Source organism: Marmota marmota, unplaced genomic scaffold (assembly GCF_001458135.2).
Source record: "Marmota marmota marmota unplaced genomic scaffold, marMar, whole genome shotgun sequence".
In the NCBI taxonomy this organism is placed as follows: Eukaryota; Metazoa; Chordata; class Mammalia; order Rodentia; family Sciuridae; genus Marmota; species Marmota marmota.
In genome coordinates this window covers 80,928,469-80,948,733 of record NW_026000026.1, presented here as the reverse complement: position 1 = coordinate 80,948,733, position 20,265 = coordinate 80,928,469, and the positions used below count along the sequence as shown (strand labels likewise).

The following is a 20,265-nucleotide window of genomic DNA, read 5'->3' as shown; positions in this document are numbered from 1 at the left end:
ATTATGAACAGCAGTGATTAAGACTGTTACTTCTTTTTTCTTTCTTGTTCTTTTCATGTTTCTGTAATTAATTGTTTCTTTTGTTATTGTTGTTTTGGTACCAGGGATTGAACCCAGGGGCACTAAACCACCGAGCCACATCCGCATCCCTTTTTTTATTGTATATTATTTAGAAGCAGGGTCTCACTGAGTTACTCAGGGCCTCAAACTAAATTGCTGAGGCTGGCTTTGAACTCATGATCCTCCTGCTTCAGCCTCTGCAGCTGCTGAGATTACAGGCATGCACAACCATGCCCAGCAATTACTTGTTTTTATAAAGTGGAAAGAGGATACTACAAATTTTTTTGAAAAATTTTGGCCAGGTATAATGGCCCCTGAGTTCAATCCCGAGTAAAAAAAAAAAAAAAAAATGCCTACATAAACTGAAGTCTTTCAAAGTGGTCAACAGCTCATACAGACATATGCTATTCTTCATGCTAGCTCATTTTTTCCAACATACACAATATCTACATTTCGTTATATAGATTTCATATATATTGTTCATGCAATGTATGCATGTTTACCCAGTTCTGCTAGATACACTTATTGGCCCTTTCCACATCTCCATCTACACATTCTTCCAGTCCTTCAAGGTCCTTCTATATTATTGTTAAAGGAATATATGGAAATGGCTATTGAGCATACAAGTTTTAAATCAGAATCTCATATCCACTACAATTATGCGGTCTCTGTTAACATCCCTCATCTGTACAAGGGAAACCAAAAGCCTGCTTGAAAATGTGAGAATTAAATGAAGCATATAAATTGCTTAGCACAGGCTGGCATATAAACATTCTTTTTTTTTTTTTTTTTTTAAAGAGAGAGGTGAGAGAGAGAGAGAGAATTTTTGATATTTATTTTTTAGCTTTCGGCAGACACAACATCTTTGTTTGTATGTGGTGCTGAGGATCGAACCCGGGCCGCACGCATGCCAGGCGAGCGCGCTACCGCTTGAGCCACATCCCCAGCCCCTAAACATTCTTATTTTGCTCGGGGCTGCACAAAACAAGCCAAAGGTACATTATTAGAAGTCTCTTGTTGTTCTTCCCCTCCGCGCCACTAGGTGCGCTGCCACTCCCAGGATGCTAGGCTCGGGGTTAGGACGGCGGAAGTCTAACTAGTCGCGGCCCCCAGCCATCTTGGAACATAAACCCGCCTCACCTCGTGGGTGTATCCGCTTCGTTCGGTCCCGTAGGCAAGCCCGTTCGCGCAACACTCATCCCCGTGCCTCTTTTCGCTCTCCCTTAAGTAAACTATCTTCCCCGAGGGCGGAGTCTTAGTCTTTTCGTGAGCAATAAAAGCGTCGTATTCCGGGAGCCGACCTCGCCCCCGTGACCTCAGCGGTATACTTCCGGCAGTCGGAAATAACCCATCGCCCCGCCCCTTCCCAATCTCTCTTTCCGGTGGCAGAGTCTGGAGGCGACTCGCAGGTATGAGGCCCAGGCACCATAATCGTGCGGCATCCTGTGGCCAGAGGGCCCGGCGGGGCTCGGGACGTGGTAGTGGGGTCTTTCGGCGGAAGCCAAGTCAGGTTCTGGGCAGGAGACGCGCTACCGGCAGACTCCGAGCCCGGCCAGTCTAGGATCAACTTCGCGCCTTGTCTCGGAAGGAGGTCGCCTGGTTTTAAAGGGGGGGAGGGGGGGAGGCTTATTTCTGTGAAGTGGACACGAACTCGAGTCCAGGACTTGGCCCTGAACTAAGTCACGTTTCAGCGATTGCACAGCGTGACTTACGGGACCCAGAGACCGTAGTCTGTGGGCTCCTCCCACCCTACCCCGCTAGCTTCTTCTTGGGCGATTGCAGACCCGTGTCTAATCTCAAGATTTGGAAAATAGGACTAATAGCGTCTGCCCTATGCGGTTGTAGTGAGAATTCAGGGAGAGAATACAGGAAAGACTCGGGCCCTGTGTTGGGTGCTTCTGAATTAGGGTGATTCTTGATGCTAGTTCTGGGCCCTCGGGGCCCGACTCAGAAGCTGATGGTAGGGACTGCACATTAGTGTTTGAGGTATGTTAATACCCCTGAGTGACCATTTCCTCAACACTTGAGGGCCTTGGGATCGGGGAAATGCAGGTAGACACTGGATATAATACTCGCTTAGGTAAGATTTCCTGTGGCACCTTCCTTAACAGTACTCACCCACTGAGTACCAATTTCGTTTATCTAATTTGAAGGTGGGAATAGGTGGTTTTGCACACAAGAAAGGCACCAGAGAGATCCAGGAGCATTGGAGACAGATTTTTAAAATCTAGGGTAATTGTGAAGTAGAAGGATCTGGCCAGAGTACAGGGCTGAAATGGTGTGATCTTAGGTGGCTTAACTCCTTCTGCAGGCTATAGCCTGATTTCATTTGAGCTCTTCATAGTTTTGGTGTCTTCTGATAATGTTAAGAAATTGTTCTGATGCCTGAGCCTCAGAGGGGTTAGAAGGCCTGGGGCTTTAGGCAGGAAGTAGTCCTTCTAGCCTTGCCCATTCTCCTTACCTTCTTCCTGTCAGTGTGCCTTTTTTGCTAGTCCTGTATTCCTGTGATTTCACCTAACGTTATAGACGATGTCAGGTTAGAGCTATTTGGTTTCATGAACCAATTGGATTTCTGGAATGGGTCTTTTTCTGGAGGGCATGTTTTAGTGCCTTTAATATTTGGTGTTAGTAAAGTTTAAGGACTTGGTTCTAAGCAGTAGTAGAAGGAGATAAGTTGGTAGGCAAAGATGATTTAGATTGGCTTTGGGAGAGAACAGGTAGCGCATAGAATTAGGAAATGAGGCTTGAGGGGCATATTGGTAAAAGATCCCTGAATGCTAAGCTAAGGAATTTGTTCAGAATTCAGATGTGGCCAGTTTTTTTCCCCCACTTGAATAAAGAATCTTTGGAGCACCATTGCTGATACATAGATAGGTATTAGCCTTGGCATTGCCTTTTGGTATATAGTATTTCAGGCTTCTTTGGGTCTAGCCAAAGTATAGAGTATCCAGGGCCAGGAAACCTAGAAGTACTCCTAGCATTACTGTGTGTGGATCAAGAATTAATCTAAACTGGTTCTGATTTCTGCAACTGAATTTTTTATCTTAATATATTTGAAACAAGAAGGGTCAGAAAGAATTGATTTGCCAGCTGAGGATGTAGCTCAGTGGTAGAGCACTTGCCTAGCATGTGTAAGACCTTAGGTTCCATCCCTCGTACCACTGAAAACATAATTGATTCGCTCAGTTAGATAAAATTGCCAGTTGAACTCGAGTCTGCAGAGACCTAAGCCTAAGTGTGTTGTCCTTATTTTGGGTAGAAATTAGGGGTACTTTTGGTCAGCTGCTAGAATTTAGGCTTATCCTAAAGGTTCTGTGTAGCTATGCTTTGGTAGTTTCTGGAAGAAGGGTTACCTAATGGCACATTGCTTTTTAGCCACTAGTTGACATCAACCAAGTACAGGGGAAAATGGGTTTTAGTGAGATACAGATGAGAAAGTACACCATAGTCCTAGGTATAGGGAGTCAGGGACAAAAAGAAGCAAAATTGGGATTTCTTTAAAAGTTTCGAACAGCAGGTTCTGGGTGGTTTGGTGTGTGTGTGTGCACGCGTGCTTGCGTGCCAGGGATTAGACCCAAGGGCATTTAATCGCTGAGCCATATCCCTGGTCCTTTTCATTTTTTTATCTTGCGACAGGGCCTCACTAAGTTTCTGAGGCTGGCCCTGAATTTATAATCCTTCTGCCTCAGCCCCCTGAGCTGTACTCAGATTACAGGCATGCACCATCACGCCTAGCTATGGAAATCTTGTCATTAACTCTAAGGTTCTTTTATTCAGAAATGGCACCTCGCAAGGGAAAGGAAAAGAAGGAAGAACAGGTCATCAGCCTTGGACCTCAGGTGGCGGAAGGAGAGAATGTATTTGGTGTCTGCCACATCTTTGCATCCTTCAATGACACCTTTGTCCACGTCACTGATCTTTCTGGCAAGTGAGTACCTGGGTGGAGAGGCACAAAACCCACCTGGCAAGAGGCTGAGGGAAGAAATGTCCCCAGTTTAGGAAGTTCTCTCTAAAGAATTAATGCTTTGTCCAGGTAAGGAAATGTGTTTGCTCGTTTTGTCCAAAAATGCACAATTTTCTAGGAATTAAAAGGAGACATTCTTTGTGAAGTCATTCAGATTCTGACTTTGATTTTTCTCCTACATAAAATGAAGATATTAATACACCTCATAGACTAATCTTTAAAGATTGAATGCAAAAGTAAAATATAAGGTTTAGCTGTGTTGTTTCTTTCAGCCCACTAAACTGAACCCCATGAAGTCAGAGCTCATGACTCTCTTGTCCAGGATCAGGATATAAGCTCAAGTTGACTCAAGCTCTGCCATACCTGAGTTGTGGCAGTCTTTATTTGTTAGACATGATAATCACTTAGTGAATCATTGTTGGGAGATGAAAAAGAATGACTCTGCTTTTGTCCCCAGGGAAACCATCTGTCGTGTGACAGGTGGGATGAAGGTGAAGGCTGACAGAGATGAATCCTCTCCATATGCTGCCATGTTGGCTGCCCAGGACGTAGCCCAGAGGTGCAAGGAGCTAGGCATCACTGCTCTACATATCAAACTCCGGGCCACAGGAGGAAACAGGTATATAAGGCTAGAGATGGGTGGTGGTAAGACAACTGGGCTTAGGTGCCAGAACACTTAGATTTGAGAGATTTGGTTTTCTTTTGTAATCAGAAACAAGATATTTTAGGCATATACATATAATTGGCTCCTGGATGTACCCCACCCTTATCAAGTGCCCACTGTATACCAGTCACTATGTTTCCAATACTAAAAAAAGAAAAAAGAGTAAAGGAAGAAAGCAGATAATGCCTTTGTCCTCCTTGTATGCAACTTAGGCTTGTGGGAGAGTCAGACTTTAAGCAAATAGAGCAGCAGTGAGTGTGTGACCTCTATTTGTGGCAAACGCTAGGAAGAGAATGTATGGAGTTAGTGATGACATATATTTTCAACTAAGTCCTAAATGATATCCAGAAGTCTTTCAGAGAGGGCAAGACAGAAGGAGGGTATTCCAGCTAGAGACAGTTTCAAGAAAAAGTTCTTGGGGTAAGGATGAGCTTGGGCAACTAGGAGGAGGAAAGTAGTATGAGGTGTGATTGGAGAGATGCAGGGGTGGAGCCTTGCTGGGTATTATAGAACAGGACAACAATTTGGGCTTTATTGGGCATGAAAGCTAGAATAGATGATTACCAGGTAGGGTATAGACCAGATAGAAAGCTGTTCAAGTGGTCCCATGCAGAGGTGGTAGTGTCTTGGACAGAGCAGCAAAGAAGACTTAAGGGTCACAGCATGTGGCATGAAGGGAGGGGGCTTTACCTGGCTGCAGACAGAGCAGGGCAAACTGACCTATGACTAGGTTGACCTGCTGTTCTTTTTTTGTACTGTCTGTACAAATTACTCTAATAATAGTTAAAGGAATTTTTGTTTGTTGGCTATGTAACAGAAGCGATAGTAACCCCTCTAAGCCTTAAATATTTATTGTCTGGTCCTTTACACGAGGTTTGTCATTAGAGAATTTATGAGATCTTATGGAGATTACCATTGGCTTGTCTAACTTGAACTTCTACTTCCTAGGACCAAGACCCCTGGACCTGGGGCCCAGTCAGCTCTCAGAGCCCTTGCTCGTTCAGGAATGAAGATTGGGCGGATTGGTAAGTCTCCCCCTCACAAACACAGGCTAGTTTTGAAACTAACCTGGCACATACTGATCTTAAATTTTTTAATAAATGGGGACCAGGGGATATAAGTCTTAGAATTCCAAGAAATGTAATGAAACCTTATTGTGTAGGAGCCACCCAAGGGGTATTTATTGATACCAGAAATCATGTGCCGCTCCTATTTTGTGCAGAGCCTGGTTTGGTGTCTCTTGGCAGTTACATTTGCTGAAAGGAGCTGCATGGTGTTCTTCCCATCTGCTTGGGATGGCCTAGTGTCATTTCTAAATCTGTCTTCCTGATTTTGAGGATGTGGAAGGTGGGACAATTCCCCATTCATCTGTTGATAATAGGAACACATTTGGGGAACAATAGGATCTACTGCTGAATGGGTAGACCATTGGCCTAGGGAGGCCTGGGGTTCTTCCCATCCAGCTCCAGGCACTGATGTTTTGTCTTCTCCCCACAGAGGATGTCACCCCCATCCCCTCCGACAGCACCCGCAGGAAGGGGGGTCGCCGTGGTCGCCGTCTGTGAACAGGACTCCTCAGATTATTTTCTGTTAATAAATGCCTTGTAAACTATTTCAACACTAGTCTTTTCTTGTGTAGGAGCCACCCAGGGGGTATTTATTTCCCTTCACTTATCTAGGTGTGATGAGGGCATGAGCTGACATGAGGTTCTTGGGGCAGTGACAAAATATTATATTGTTTCAGAAGATGTAAAAGACATCATGCAGGAACATAAGTGGAACTGTTTGGGCCCTTGGTGTAGAACAGGTGAACCTGGGTTCTGCAAACTGGCTTCCTGGAAGAGGTGAGGTACTAGGGCTTACTTGGGTCTTTTGCATACTTGCTTGTTGTGGTGTTAAGCTTCCTCAGTCACCTAAAGCAAATCAAGGCCTTGGAGACCTTGTTTTGAAAATGAAGATGTTGGTTCTAAAAATGAACCAATTCTTAAAGAGCCAGAGCAGAGTGGGAACTGTTGATCCAAGTGTAGCCTGAGCAGAAGAGGAGCCTTCCAGGCCTGAGCCATATATAAACACAAGTGGGCGTGTATCTCCCCCCACACCTTCTGTGCAAAATGGGCAGCTCACTCTGCTGTGCCTTGCTTTTCTTTACTTGGCAGATCTTAGAGATTGTTCCACATCGGTACATAAAGTACATAAAGATTCAGCCACCCCACAAATACACACCAAGTCCTATTTTCTCATCAGCAATAAAAAGAAAAGTTCTTGCTTTTCCGGAAGCTTGATTCCAGCTCCAAGGACACAGTGGCACCAGATGGTGCTGAATGTTCTGCAAGGGATTGCCACGGGACCCTGTGGTGGGGAGGTAGGGCCCACTGATGGAGCAATGAGATTAGTCAGGCCAGTGGAAAGGAGAGGATGTTGTGTCCAGGACTGGAGAGGTGAGTGCACCAAAACACAAGGTGGTTCTGGAGGAGGAGATCAGCAAGAGGGGAAACCTTGATGAGATGCTGCTGTTGGGGTGAACCTTGGATGGCATGTTTTGAGCAATGCATTCAGGCAAAGGGAATAAGCAGATTGACCTGAGGCACAAGTGGATTACTGTGAGGAAGGACATTAGTTACATGCCAGATCCTATTTTAATTATGCATTGAATCTTAAAGTGATGGAAAACCATGATAACAGCTAAGAAAACCAGTGTAGAAAGTAACCTGGCAAAAATCAAACTCCTGAGCTGCACTTTTTGTTTTTGTTTTTGCTGTACCAGGGCCTTAGGCATGCCAGGTAAGTACAGGAAGTACACCCAACTTTTTTTTTTTTTGTACTAGGAACTGAACCCGGGGGCACTTTTAACCAGTGAGCCACAACCCTAGCCCATATATTTTCTGTTTAGAAATAGTCTTGCTGAAGCTGCCTTTGAACTTAGATTCTCCTTCTTCAATCTCTTGAGCCTTTGGGATTACAGGTGTGTACCACCATGCCTGGCCACATCCAGCCATTTTTATTTTGAGACAAATTTGCTGAGGCTGGCCTGTTGAAATCATCTTGTCTCAGTCTCCTGAACTGGTGGGATTACAGGTGTGAACCACCACAATGATTTAAGCTGCACTTATTAAATAGTCATACAGATCACCTCTTTATGCAATTCAGTGGTTTGGTTTTTTTGTTTGTTTTTGGTACCAGGGATTGAACCCAAGGATGCTCAGCCACTGAGCAACATCCCCAGCCCTTTTTATTTCTTATTTTGAGACAGGATCTCACTATAAATGAAATCTACATTATGTGGTCTCTTCTAAATTTGTTAACCTTGGCATGATGTTTTAATAAATCATTTTAAAAATCCGTTTTTTTCATTTTTAAATGAAGCATGTGGTTAAACCCAAAGCATAAAACATAAAATAGTGACTCCAGGTTGATTGTGTTTTATTGGGAATTAAACCCAGGGGTACTATACTACTGAGCTACATCCCCATTCTTTTTTTTTTTTTTTTTTTTTTAGAAAGGGTTTCAGGTTACCAGGGTTCAAACTTGGGATCCTCCTGCTTCAGCTTTGAGTTACTGGGATTATAGGCATGCATCACTGCACCTGGCACATACTGATCTTAAAAATTTTAATAAATGGGGACCAGGGGATATAAGTCTTAGAATTCCAATAAATGTAAGTAGATACTCTACCTTAGAGTGGGCCTAACCGGGTGACTCACTTTCCAAAGAATATAAAAAAAGGGAAAATAGTAACTTCACTGTGGGAGCAAACTGACACTAACTTAACCAAAGTAAAGTTGGCATCACTTGTGAAAAATCATGTCAATATTTGCCCTCTGGGTTGACATGGTAGGAAGAGCATTTCACCTCTTGATATTTTTTCCTAAAGACCCATAACTGATTAGAAGACATTCTACAAGATACTCCTTAAATTGTCACAAGTCATGAAAATCAAGGACAAAGACCAGAGGAATTTAGAAAGTACCAACATTTATTTCTTCTGACAAATACAGATAAGATAGTATCAGTAAGAAAATTGGGTGACTGGTACATGGAAACATTTGTAAATTTTTAATATCTAAAAATTTCTTCAATGGGGTGCTTCCATCCTGTCTGTTTCCCAGGCAGAGACCCTCAAGAGGTGGCTATGCCAGGATTAAAATCCTAGTACGCAGATTCAGCCTGCAACCTTAGGCAGAGTCAGCCATTTAGTGAAAACGCCTGCAATGACGGCTGCCTGGGGATCACAGGATGGAAGTGTTTAGCACAGTGCCTGGCACTGAAGAAGCTGCTGCTATTCTTAATGCCTCTTCAGTTCTTGTGCCAAGCAGCATAAAGGACAGCTGGCTGGAATCCTGGTGGGAAAATGCTGGCAGTTGCTGGAGCATTCTTTATATTTCCTGTGATGGGACATTGCAACTTGTTCTGCTGTATCCTGGTAACCAGGAATGCAGTCATCCAGGTCTTTGGAAGCAGGGCCAGGGTTTTGTTTGCAGGAATTCGTAAGTTGTGCAGCTCAGTTTGGAACTTGGCAGCCTATGAGCCACTGAGGTGGGAAAGAACTTGATGGGGGCTATTGCCTACTGAACCTTCAGACCCTGAAAGCCCAGCCTGAGTACATAACCTGAAGGTGACGGCTATGACTGCAACCCCACCAGGCCCCACTTCACCACCATTTACAAGACTTCCTGTCTTCTCTCTGGCCCCATCCTATCCTTGGGCCATACTGCAGGGCTGGAGGCTAAGCTCTGCAGTAGAGCCAAGCCTGAGGTCCCTGCTTCCATTCTGGGCACTGTGGAAGTAAATGCTAACTGCTGTTCCCTTCTGTTAAGTCACTGCCCCACCCTGATCTATTCAGAATAGAATCCAGACTCCTCAGGGAATCTCAGTGTTTTGTCTGCCCCAGCTGGTCACACCCTTCACCCTTCCCTCACACTGCCCAAGCCAAACAGTTCCTTTCCCTTTTCTAATTCCCCAGTCCTTCCCTGGCCTCTCCACCCTCAGTTTGGCTCCTTTGGCATTTGCTCACTTTCATGTGGCCTTATTGTCTTCTGCTCATCTGAGAACCAGCTCTTCTCACCCATTGAGTTTCCTTCCTCACTGCCCCTCAGGATACCCCTCCACTGAATTCCCATAGTGCCTCTATTCCCACATGACACCATTGGCCACCCTCTAGTGTAATAGCCTATTTTTTCCCACTGACATGGGCTCTGAGAGGGCAAGGAGTATGCCTTGCTCATTGTCTGCTACCCAGCACCTGGCCAATTTTGCACAAAGTAGGGGCTCAATAAAGATTGTTAGATTGTTTGATGAATTGTAGGAAGATGGATGAATATACTTACCTTTCTGTGGTTCAGCCAAGTGGTACTTTGAAGGACTTTTCTGGATCCTGGATAAATTAAAACAAAATGTGTATTCCAGGGCTCCAAGGGCTTTAAAGAAATGAGAAAGATACAGGATGTCAAGATGGAAATGGATTAGGGAACAGAAAGATTCAGTCAAAGAAGGCTGAGCCAGCCCTGAGAGCAAATTGGGCTCCTTAGCCAGGGGGTTGAGCTGAGGCTCTGTCCCTACACCCCCAAACCAAGGTGAGGGAGCTCAACATTCACATGATGCCAGAAATAATCTGAATCTCTAGGCTAATGTAGGCCCAGGGAGTAGTGTTCCTAAACTCTTGGCAGAAACAAAAGCCAATCTTTGAAAGACATTCACAACAGAGGCCCTCCAGTTTCCCACTACAAAGAAGTCAGTACACACGAAAACAAGAACAAGAGAGCAGAAATATCAAACACTTAGATACTCCCGAAGACTTAAGGTATTAAGATATAAAACAACTGTGTATGAAATGTTTAAGGAAATACACAGTGGAATAACAAAAAAAGACCAGGCAAAAGCTATAAATAATAATTAAGTACATGTGAAAAAGACCAAAGAAAATTCTCGGAAAAATACATGTAATTATTGAAATTAAATGCTCAGTGGATAGGTTAAATGGCAGCTGAAGGAAGAATTACTGATCTCCAAAATAAATCTGAAGAAATTACAGAACAGAGAGACAACTGCAAGAGGACTGAAACTAAATATACTTCTGGAAAACCTCCTCTGAATTCTTCCTGAGAACATTAGTCTCACTAGATGTTTCTGTCTTCCAATCAACCTTCGTTCACCCAGGTACACGCGGTGGTAGCCTCCTGTTGCCCAGAGAAGGTACTATCAAAGCAATTCAGTCTCTTGATGCAGGATCAGTAAAACCTTTCCCAAAATATAAATTCAGGGGAATATTGTTGGCCTTAAGTGGCCCAAGAAGAAGATATATGAGGGACTCAAAGTTGTATCTTGGGGGAAGAGGCAGCAGACTTGTTGATATAGCTCTAAAGTAGTAGAAGTTGCTGGGTGCAGTGGCATGCACCTCTACTCCCAGTGACTTGGAGATGGAGGTGGAGGATCATAATTTTGATGCCAGCCTGAGCAACTTAATGAAACCCTATCTTTAAAAAAACAAAACAAAACAAAAAGGAGGATATAATAATGGTAGAATGCCCCTGGGTTTAGTCCCCAGTACTGAAAGGGAGGAAGGAAAGAAAAGGGAGGAAGGAAAGGAAAGGAAAGGGAGGGAGGAATAGAAGTCAGCCAGTGGGTAGAAGTTGTGGAAAATAGAATTGAACGTCAAATAAAGAGTTTTATAACAGCTGCTAATAGAATAAAACCACTTCATGAGTAGGAATCTCTCCATGATTGGAGGCATATACATGAAAAACAAGACCCACACCCCCCCCCCTAGGCTGATTACGCCAGAATCATTGTGGCAGAAACAATCTCTTCATTTTCTATTGTAATTAGGAATCTTAATTTTTAGCTGGATGTATGACTGATCAGAATAAAGACTACAATTCTCAGTCAGGCATGGTGGCTCACTCCTGAAATCCCAGTGGCCCAAGAGACTGAGACAAGAGGATTGAAAAGTTCAAAGCCAGCCTCAGCAATTTAGTGAGACCATATCTCAAAAAATAAAATAGAAAGGGTTGGAATGTGGCTCAGTAGTTAAGAGCCCCTGGGTTCAATCCCTGGTGCCGAAAAAAATTTAAAAAAAGAAAGAAAAATACAAATTCTCAGCTTCCCTGGACAGCTAGGTGTGGTTCATGTGATTAAGTTGTGGGCTGTAAGGTGAGGAGATGTAGGCAGAGTTGTATGTGCGTGTGATTCACAGGAAGTATCTTGCAGTGAATCATGTCCTGCCTCTTCCCTTTCTTCCAGGTATTCGCTTTCAGATCTTTGCTGGAACTTGTTATTTTATTAGCCAGATCTTCCCTGATCTGGCCATCATTAGCATCCCTCACCTCTGGCCATCATTCTCCAGTTATTCATTTACTCTGCTGTATTTATAGCCCTTAATGCCACCTGATACATGTTTTTATCACCAAGTCCAATGCTTCTCCAACACGAGCATTCATCAGATTCAGATCCCATGGTTTCTGCTGAAGGCTTGAAGATTTGCATTTCTAATAAGTTCCCAAGTAGTGCTGACATTGGTCCACAAACCTCACATTAGAGCCCTAGCCTGGGCAATTACTGGACTTGTCTAATGAGGTCACTACGTATCCCAGCACCTGAAACAGTGCACACCTATAGCCACAAATTGTGCTCTTAATCACCCTACCGTCTAGAGCAGTGTGGCTGCCAAGGGTCACAGGAGGCAGACCTTTTCTGTCCTCATGTCTGCAGAGGTTGAGAAGTAGATGGTAGCAGAGTCCTGCATCTGAAGGGAGCCCAGTTGCTATAGGAGTTTGCATCTATTATATACGGATGACCACGAGATGGCAGCATCGTTGTGGCAGGAACTGTCTGCCATGTGGGTGCATTGATTCTAATTCTGTTTCCTTTTTTTTATTATTTTATTTTGGGGCTGGGTATTGAATCCTAACCCTCACACATGCTAGACTAGTGCTCTACCACTGAGCTATATCTCCAGTCCTGCATATTTCTTTTGTTGTTGTTGTGGTTGTTGTTGTGGTTGTTTTGGGACTGGAGATTAAACCCAGGGGTGCTTAACCACTGAACCATGTCCCCAGCCCTCTTCATTTTTCAAAAATGAAGGGATGGCTTCATTTTTGAGACAGGGTCTTGCTAAGTTGCTGAGGACTTCACTGCATTGCTAAGACTTGTCTCAACTTGCTGTCCTCCTGCTTCAACCTTCTGATTTCACTGGGATCACAGACATATACCACCAAGTCCAGCTTGCATATCACATTTCTTCTAGGCCTTTTCTTAACTTTATAGAGAGGAGGTTAGACTCTATGCTATTCAAAGAGCCCTTGTAGCTCAGATAATTGCAATCAGTAAAATTTAAATCTCTCTTCTCCCCTACTGAAAAACAGCAGAACCCATTAGAATTAGCACCAAAAAAATATAATGCAAGCCACAAAATGAGCCACATATGTAATTTCAAATTTTGTAGTAGCCATATTAATAAAGCATAAAACAACATTAATTTTAGTAATATTTTATTTAACCCAATATGTCCAAAATATTTTTATGACATGTAATCAATATAAAGAAACTATTATAAGTATATTTTACTCTTTTTGTACTAAATTTGAAATCCATTGTGTATTTTATACTTTCAATGTATCTTGATTTGGACTAGCTGATTGGGGTTGTAGCTCCGTGTAGAGTACTTACTCAGAATGTGCAAGGCCCTGGGTCAATCCCCAGTACTGAAAAAAAAAATTTTTTTTCTGGTTTGGACTAGCCATATATTAAAGAGCTCAACCACCACATGTGGCTATGGCTGCCATGTTAAATAGCATAGCCCTAGATATTCATACTAAATATTTATTGAGGTAGGTACTATGCTGAGTGTTTTACACACATTCTCTTACTCCACACAGTACCCTATGAAATAGGCTAGATTAATGTTAGTCCCATTTTTCAGATGAGAAAACTGAGGCTTTGGGAGACTGTCAGCTCAGATCACACCACTGGATTTGACCTTAGCTGTTTGGCTCCAGAAGCTGGGCTCTTCATCATAATATAATCTTACTCTAATAGTAGATACTTAGGGTATATAAACAAAGGGACCCACTGACAGAGATTCCAAATCTAGGGGATACAATATACAGGCCTGTGAGGGCAGGAGCACAAGCCTTGAAGCTACCATGCTCCCACCCCTAGTTGTGCGTTTGACAAAGTTGAGCCTGCTTGGAAAACAATGAGTGACTCTGTAAGGGAGAAACAATGGTCTTAGGAAAATCATGTTTGTACAATGAGTAATTGACCTTGGATTAAAAATCCTGGCTTCAGGAAAAAACAAAAATTGAGAAATGCAGAACAATAGAATAACCTGCAGGTAAGTGAATGAGAGGGTGGGCTAGACTTAAAGTGTGATGGTTATGGGAGGTAAGTTATAGCTCTACTCAGGAATATAACATTGATTTTGATGATGTTAGTAGATGTAAATTTTTTAAACCTTTACTGTGTTAGCCTTTTGTCTCTGTGACCAAAATACCTCATAGTTTCAGAAGATTCAATCCATTATCAACTGGCTCCAAGGCAGAGAAACATGGCAGAGAGGCATTGCAGAGGAAACTGCTCAGCTCATGGCAGCCAGGAAGCAAAGAATGAGAGGAGGGGGCCAGAGAGAAGATAAACCCTTCCAGAGCATGCTCCCAGTGGCCTACTTCCTCCAAACAGGTTCCTAGTAGTCAGTCCAGCTATGCATGTATTAATCCATCAATTGGATTAATCCACTGATGAGGTCAGAGCCCTCATGATTCAATCATTGCCTAAAAACCCCACCTCCAAACCTTGCTGCATTAGGGACCATACTCCCAGAGCATGGGCTTTTGGAGATATTTCAGATTTAAACCATAACACCAAGCAACTAAAATGTAGCATCTTATTTAATTCTCATAATCATACTAGGAAAAGATATTGCTGGGGCTGGGGATATAGGTCATGGGTTCAATCCCCAGCACCACAAAAAAAAAAAAAAAAGAGAGATACTACTATTATTACCTTTTTGCAGATGAAGAAACTGAGGTACAAGATGCTAGTAGGTAGCAGAGTTAAAATTTAACCAAAGCAACTTGGATCAGATCCATGCACTGAACTGCTCTGCTGTTCTACTGACTCCATTGGTTTCTTCATGGAAATAGTAAGCATACTGACTCTAGAGACATGAAAGCAGAATATCAGAGATGTGAGAAAATGCTCGAAAGCCTTCATTCCTGGGTAGGATTTGTATTAAGCCTGTCTGGAGAGTAAAGGAGGTCGAAGTTATCCATGTGAGTTGTAATCCCAGCAGCTCAGGAGGCTGAGGCAGGAGAATGGAAAGTTCAAGGACAGCCTCAGTAATTTAGGAAGGCCCTATCTCAAAATGAAACATTAAAAAATAAAGCTGGGGATGTGGCTCAGTGATTAAGCACTCCTGGGTTCAATCCCTGGTACCAAAAAAAAAAAAAATGTTATCCATATGAAAAATGATAAGGAAGGAATCCCAAGTGCCTTTCTGATCCAGCCCCTTCAGAAGAGACTGCCAAAGCTATGACCTTCACTAAGGTCATAGCTTCAAAGTAAGGGACCTGTGGGAGGTGGCCTGCATTTTAGTTAAGAGAATAGGCTCTGCAGCCACTCAGACCTGGGTTCAAATCCCAGTGTTACTACTTACTAGCACTTAGTTGCTGTCGCAACAAAAAAGTGAGAAACCACGTGGGAATAATTTCCACTCCATCAAAAAACTATGAGCACTTCTAATCTCAGTTACTTGGGAGGCTGAGGCAGGAGGATCTCAAGTTTGAGGCCAGGCTGGGCAAATTAGACCCTGCCTCAAAATAAAAAATAGAAAAGCACTGGGGGTGTGGCTTAGTGGTTAAGCACTCCTGGATTCAATCCTGGTACCAAACAAACAAATAAAAACATAAATGAATGAATGAGGAGGTAACTAGAGCTCTTCCAGGACCCATAAGAGTCAGGAGCTAGGCCTGTGATTCAGGAGTTCCACTCTCCCTCCAGCTCACTGGATAGGGGAAGTGGTAGCAGAGTGAAAGAAATAAGCCGAGGAGGATGGTCTGAGTCCTAGGGAGCAGGAAAAATAGAGGGTGTCAGTTGTTTCGGCTTCTTGGAGAGGCAATTCAGGACCTAACCAGAAGCCATTCCTGTTCCTTCTGTCCCATGTTTACGGTGGGGCTCACAGTGCTGGCTGTGTAGGGACCCCTCCTAGTGCCTTCCCTCAGCAGCCTCATCAGCCTCTCATCCTGCTGTGTTGTTCCCCTGGCAGACAAGCACACTCACACACATGCCCCTGCTATGTCCCCTCCCAGCTGCTGTCCTGCCCCTGCTTCCCCTCACATACGGTTCCACTGACCCCCCACACCAATTTGCAAACCTACTCTAGTCAGTGTTGCCAATCACCTCCATGTGGCCAAGCGCAGTGGGTATTTCCCTGTTTGGCTTGTCCTCTGAGCAGTATTTGACCCAGGTGATCATTTCCTCCTCCAAGCCTTTACTGAGGTAGAAGATGGAATCCTCCCTGCTCAGGGCTCTTCCAGCCAATCTGTAAACACAGAGGCTCCTCAGAGCATGGCCCTCATCTTCTGGCTTTAAATACTGTCTGCCTGTTGAGCATTCGCAAATGTATGTTCGCTTTTTTTAAATTTCAGAGTGGTGTCCTCAGCTGTCTACTTGATGTCTGCACGTGGGCGTCCGCAGAGCCCAGCCAGAACAGAACTCTGGGTTCTACCTATTTCAGGATGTGTTCTCACAGTCTTCCCCATCTCAGTGGCCACCACCATGGGTACCATCTTTACTTCTCTCTCCCCTCTCCCATTCCAAGTCCTAACATTTCCACCTTCAAAACAGCTTTCAAATCTTTCCCCTTCTCTCCATCTCCATCACCACCTGAAGTCACCACTCTTTAAACTCCTCGACTCCTAACTAGCTTCCAGAGTCCCACTCTGACCCCCTTAATTCTCTACCCTTCCACACATCAATCCTCAATGAGCCAGAGCCAGCATCTGCCTGCCCCCTGCCCTCCCCTGGCTGGCCACCATGTCTAGAATAATTCCCAAGAAGCCCAGGCCTGCATGGTCTGGCCCAGGCCTGTGTCGTCAGTGCCATTCGAAACCCCTCTCCTGGCTTCCCCTCACTTGTTTGCTCGCTGCACTCAAACGCACTGTACTTGTTTCTGTTCCTCAAATATGCCAAGAACTTCCTGTTTTTATGAACAACATCATCACTTCTCCATCACCCACATGTGAAGTCTCAGTGGCATCTTGGTCCCGCCCTCTTTCCATGTACAGTTGGGCTGAGCTGTGTCCACTCTTCCTCTGGACTTTTCACTCTTCCTCCCCTCTTCCCCACACTCAAGGCTGCAGCCCCATCAGGCCTGCCCTTCCAGCTTGCAGCCAGGAGGCTGCTCCCCCTGCCTGCAACCTCAGGTTGCAACCTGTCCTGGCCACAGCTTGACTCTTGACCCCCTCCCCCAGCCATCGATAGCTTGCACTTCAGCTAATATCTGACACCTCCACCCCCATCCCCACACAGACTCAATCCTCACTCCAACCCTGGCTGGCTCTAAATGCTTCTGTCCCAGCTACCAGTTCAGATCCTGCTTGACACTGAACTGCTACTTAATAAATATTGCTGAATGAATGAGTCACAGGGGCAGGACTCAGTCCCACTCAGCAGTTGTCCAAAGCCATGCCTTTACCTACCTGCCAGATGGTGCTTCACCCTAGGGAAGAGTTGGGGGAGTCCCAGATGTGAAAGCCGTACTCCTCAACGGGAGCTCAATTGCCTCTTAAGTAGGATGGGAAAGAGCAGAGCCCCTCTTTTCCCAGAACATTGTAACTATATATAGGGCCTTTTATTACAAAGTGCTTTCCCAAAACTGGATAGCAAAAGATGATACTAGATCCCTATCTCTCACCCTGCACAGAAGTCAAATTGAAATGGACCAAAGACTTAGGAATTAGACCAGAAACCTTGCAACTGATACATAAAAACAGGGTTAACTCTGTCACATAGGGGTAGGCACAGACTTCCTTGACAAGACCCCTAAACCTCAAAAAATAAAACCAAGAGTCAATAAATGGATTGCCATCAAATTAAAAAGCTTATGCACAGCAAAGGAACCAATTAAGAATGTGAAGAGAGAGCCTATAAAATGGAAGACAATCTTTGTCACCTACTCCAACAATAGGGAATTAATATCCAAAATATATAAATAACTAAAAAAAACTTAATACCAAAAACCAAATAACCCAATCAATAAACAGGCAAAGGAACTAAACAGAAACTTCTCAAATGAAGAAACACAAATGGTCAAGAAATATGTGAAAAAAATGTTCAACATCTCTAGTAAACAGGGAAATACAAATCAAAACTATACTAAAATTTCATCTTACTTTAGTCAGAATGGCAATGATCAAGAATACAAGTAATAATAAATACTGGCAAAAAAAAATACTGGCAAGGTAGTGGGGAAAGGTACGCTTGTACATTGTTGGTGGGACCTCAGACTAGTAGATCCAACCACCATGACAAGCAGTATAAAGATCCCTCAGAAAACAAGGGGGTAGGGCTGGGGATATAGTTCAGTTGGTGGAGTGCTTGCCTAGCATGCAGAAGACTCTGGGTTCAATCCCCAGCACGCCAAAAAAAAAAAAAAAAAATAGAAAAGAAAGAAAGAAAAAGAGGGGTAGAACCACTATATGACCCAGCTATCCCACTCCTTGGTATTTTCCCAAAAGAACTAAAATTAGCATACTTTAGCAATGCACTTCAATACGTATTACAGCAGCACAATTCATAATAGCTAAATTATGGAATCAACTAAGATGCTTGTCAGTAGATGAATGGATTAAGAAATTGTGGTATATATACACAATGGAGTTGTACTCAGCCATAAAAAAAAATGAATTTATGGCATTTGCTAGTAAATGGATGGAAATGGAAAACATCATGATGCTAAGTGAAAAAAGCCAGACTTAGAAACTCAAAGGTGGAATGTTTTCTTCCATATCTAGAAGACAGCATAAAATAAAAAAGGAGGAGCCTGGCGTGTGGTGCACTCCTATAATCCCAGTGTCTCAGGAGTCTGAGGCAGGAGGATGGAGCAAGTCCAAATCCAGCCTCAGCAACTTAGCAGGGCCCTAAGTAACTCAGTGAGACCCTGTCTCTAAAGAAAACATAAGAAGAGCTGGGGATGTATGTGGCTCAAAGTTAAGTGCCCCTAGGTTCAATCCCTGGTACTAAAAAAAAAAAAAAAAATAGGAAGGATAAAATATCAAAAAGAGGCAGGGAAGATCAGATCAGTAGTGCAGAGGTAGAGGGTTGGGAAAGGGGAGGCAGTGCACAATGAATTCTTAAAAACCATGTTCTGTGCATATATAAATACACCATAGGGAATTTCACACTTCTATGTATAAGTAAAAAGAACCAATCAAATATAAATAGACAAGGAAAGGATGTCCAGCAGAATAGAGGAAGGAGAGGGGGTGGGGAGAATGAGGGGGGGGGAGGGAGAATGGAGGGGAAAAGGGAGAGAAAAGGGGAAATGGTGAACTGTAATGGAATTCCATGTTTGTCAGGATGAACCCGACTACTGTGTATAATTCTCAGGCTCTAATAAAAACATTTTTAAAAAGTGTTTCCCCAGCCAGTCTCCCCTCTGACCTTCACAGCAGTCCCCGGGGATTATCTTCCCCAGTTGAACAGATTCTCATTGCAGCAAGTCCAACCATCCTTTTAATACACAAGTCAGATAACAGCCCTCCTCTGCTCAAAACCTTCCCCTGGCTTCCTCTTCCACTCAGAGTAAAATCCGAGACCACTCGGCCACCCAGCCTCCTTTCTGCTCCTCAGACAACTAGGCAGGTTCCCACGTAGGAACAGCTCTGGCCTGCCTTCTGTCGGGGACTCTTCCTGCAGACATGGACCTGCAACTACTCACCTCCCTCAAGCCTGCACTCAGATCTCACCTTGTCAGTGAGGTCCACCCCAACACCCTATAAAATACGGGAACCTGCCCCCTTCTCCACCGGTGTCTTTCCTTTTTGCCATGGCACTTGACATTCTCCAACACAATATAAATTACTTGCTTGTCTCCTGCCACTAGGGATGTCCATGTGTTGCTATGCATCCCAAGCACCTAGAATAGTGCCTGGCACCAAGTAAATGCTCAATGAATAGTTGTTGAAGGATGAATGAATGAGTGACCAAGAGAAATGATGTGTATTTTCCTGGAACAAGTATAGCAAATAAAGGACTAGAACTCAGGCCTGTTCCCCCACCCCCGCAAAGAGCCACTTTTTCAGTCCCTGTTCATGACCAAACTACTGGAGTCCAAGAAGGCCCCATAAAGAAGTCAACACCTGAAGTTACTGCCTTGTTAGATGGTAGACAGGCTGGGCAGGCACTGCCTGCCTGCCGCTTGGCTTTGCTCATCAGGAATTTAGGGACCATGGAGAAGAACTGGGGAGAGAGTGTTACCGCTGTTGACTGGTGACGAGTCCTTGCTTCCCCGATGTTGAAGAATAACACCAAAGAAGCACGCCGAGGCAAGGACAGAGTAGAAATTAGAAGTTTATTAAAGGAC

General features: G+C 43.9%; 2 protein-coding genes and 1 long non-coding RNA gene across 4 annotated transcripts in view; 1 reads left to right on the top strand and 2 right to left on the bottom strand.

The window, feature by feature from the left end:
- The window catches only part of Ndst1 (N-deacetylase and N-sulfotransferase 1), an 84,178-nt gene extending 82,842 nt beyond the window's left edge, over positions 1-1,336 (bottom strand). The window contains exon 1 of the mRNA XM_015486261.2: positions 1,201-1,336. The gene's annotated coding sequence lies outside the window, so the exon portion shown is untranslated. The remainder of the gene's footprint in view (positions 1-1,200) is intronic.
- Positions 1,337-1,339: 3 nt separating this feature from the next.
- Rps14 (ribosomal protein S14) lies at positions 1,340-6,300 on the top strand. 2 transcript variants are annotated; one of them, XM_015486280.2, is made up of 5 exons: positions 1,340-1,469; positions 3,838-3,988; positions 4,482-4,643; positions 5,637-5,713; positions 6,186-6,300. In XM_015486280.2, the coding sequence occupies exons 2-5, from the start codon at positions 3,840-3,842 to the stop codon at positions 6,251-6,253; spliced, it is 456 nt and encodes a 151-aa protein (XP_015341766.1). In that variant the 5' UTR covers positions 1,340-1,469; positions 3,838-3,839; the 3' UTR covers positions 6,254-6,300. The 2 variants fall into 2 exon arrangements, with proteins under 2 accessions (XP_015341766.1, XP_015341774.1); XM_015486288.2 differs by lacking the exon at positions 1,340-1,469 and adding an exon at positions 1,631-1,651.
- Positions 6,301-8,643: 2,343 nt separating this feature from the next.
- Positions 8,644-10,102, bottom strand: LOC125619125. The gene is made up of 2 exons (XR_007350644.1): positions 10,013-10,102; positions 8,644-9,216 (listed from the first exon to the last, which is right to left on the bottom strand). It is a non-coding gene; the product is annotated as an uncharacterized LOC125619125 (long non-coding RNA).
- Between the last annotated feature and the right edge of the window lie 10,163 nt (positions 10,103-20,265).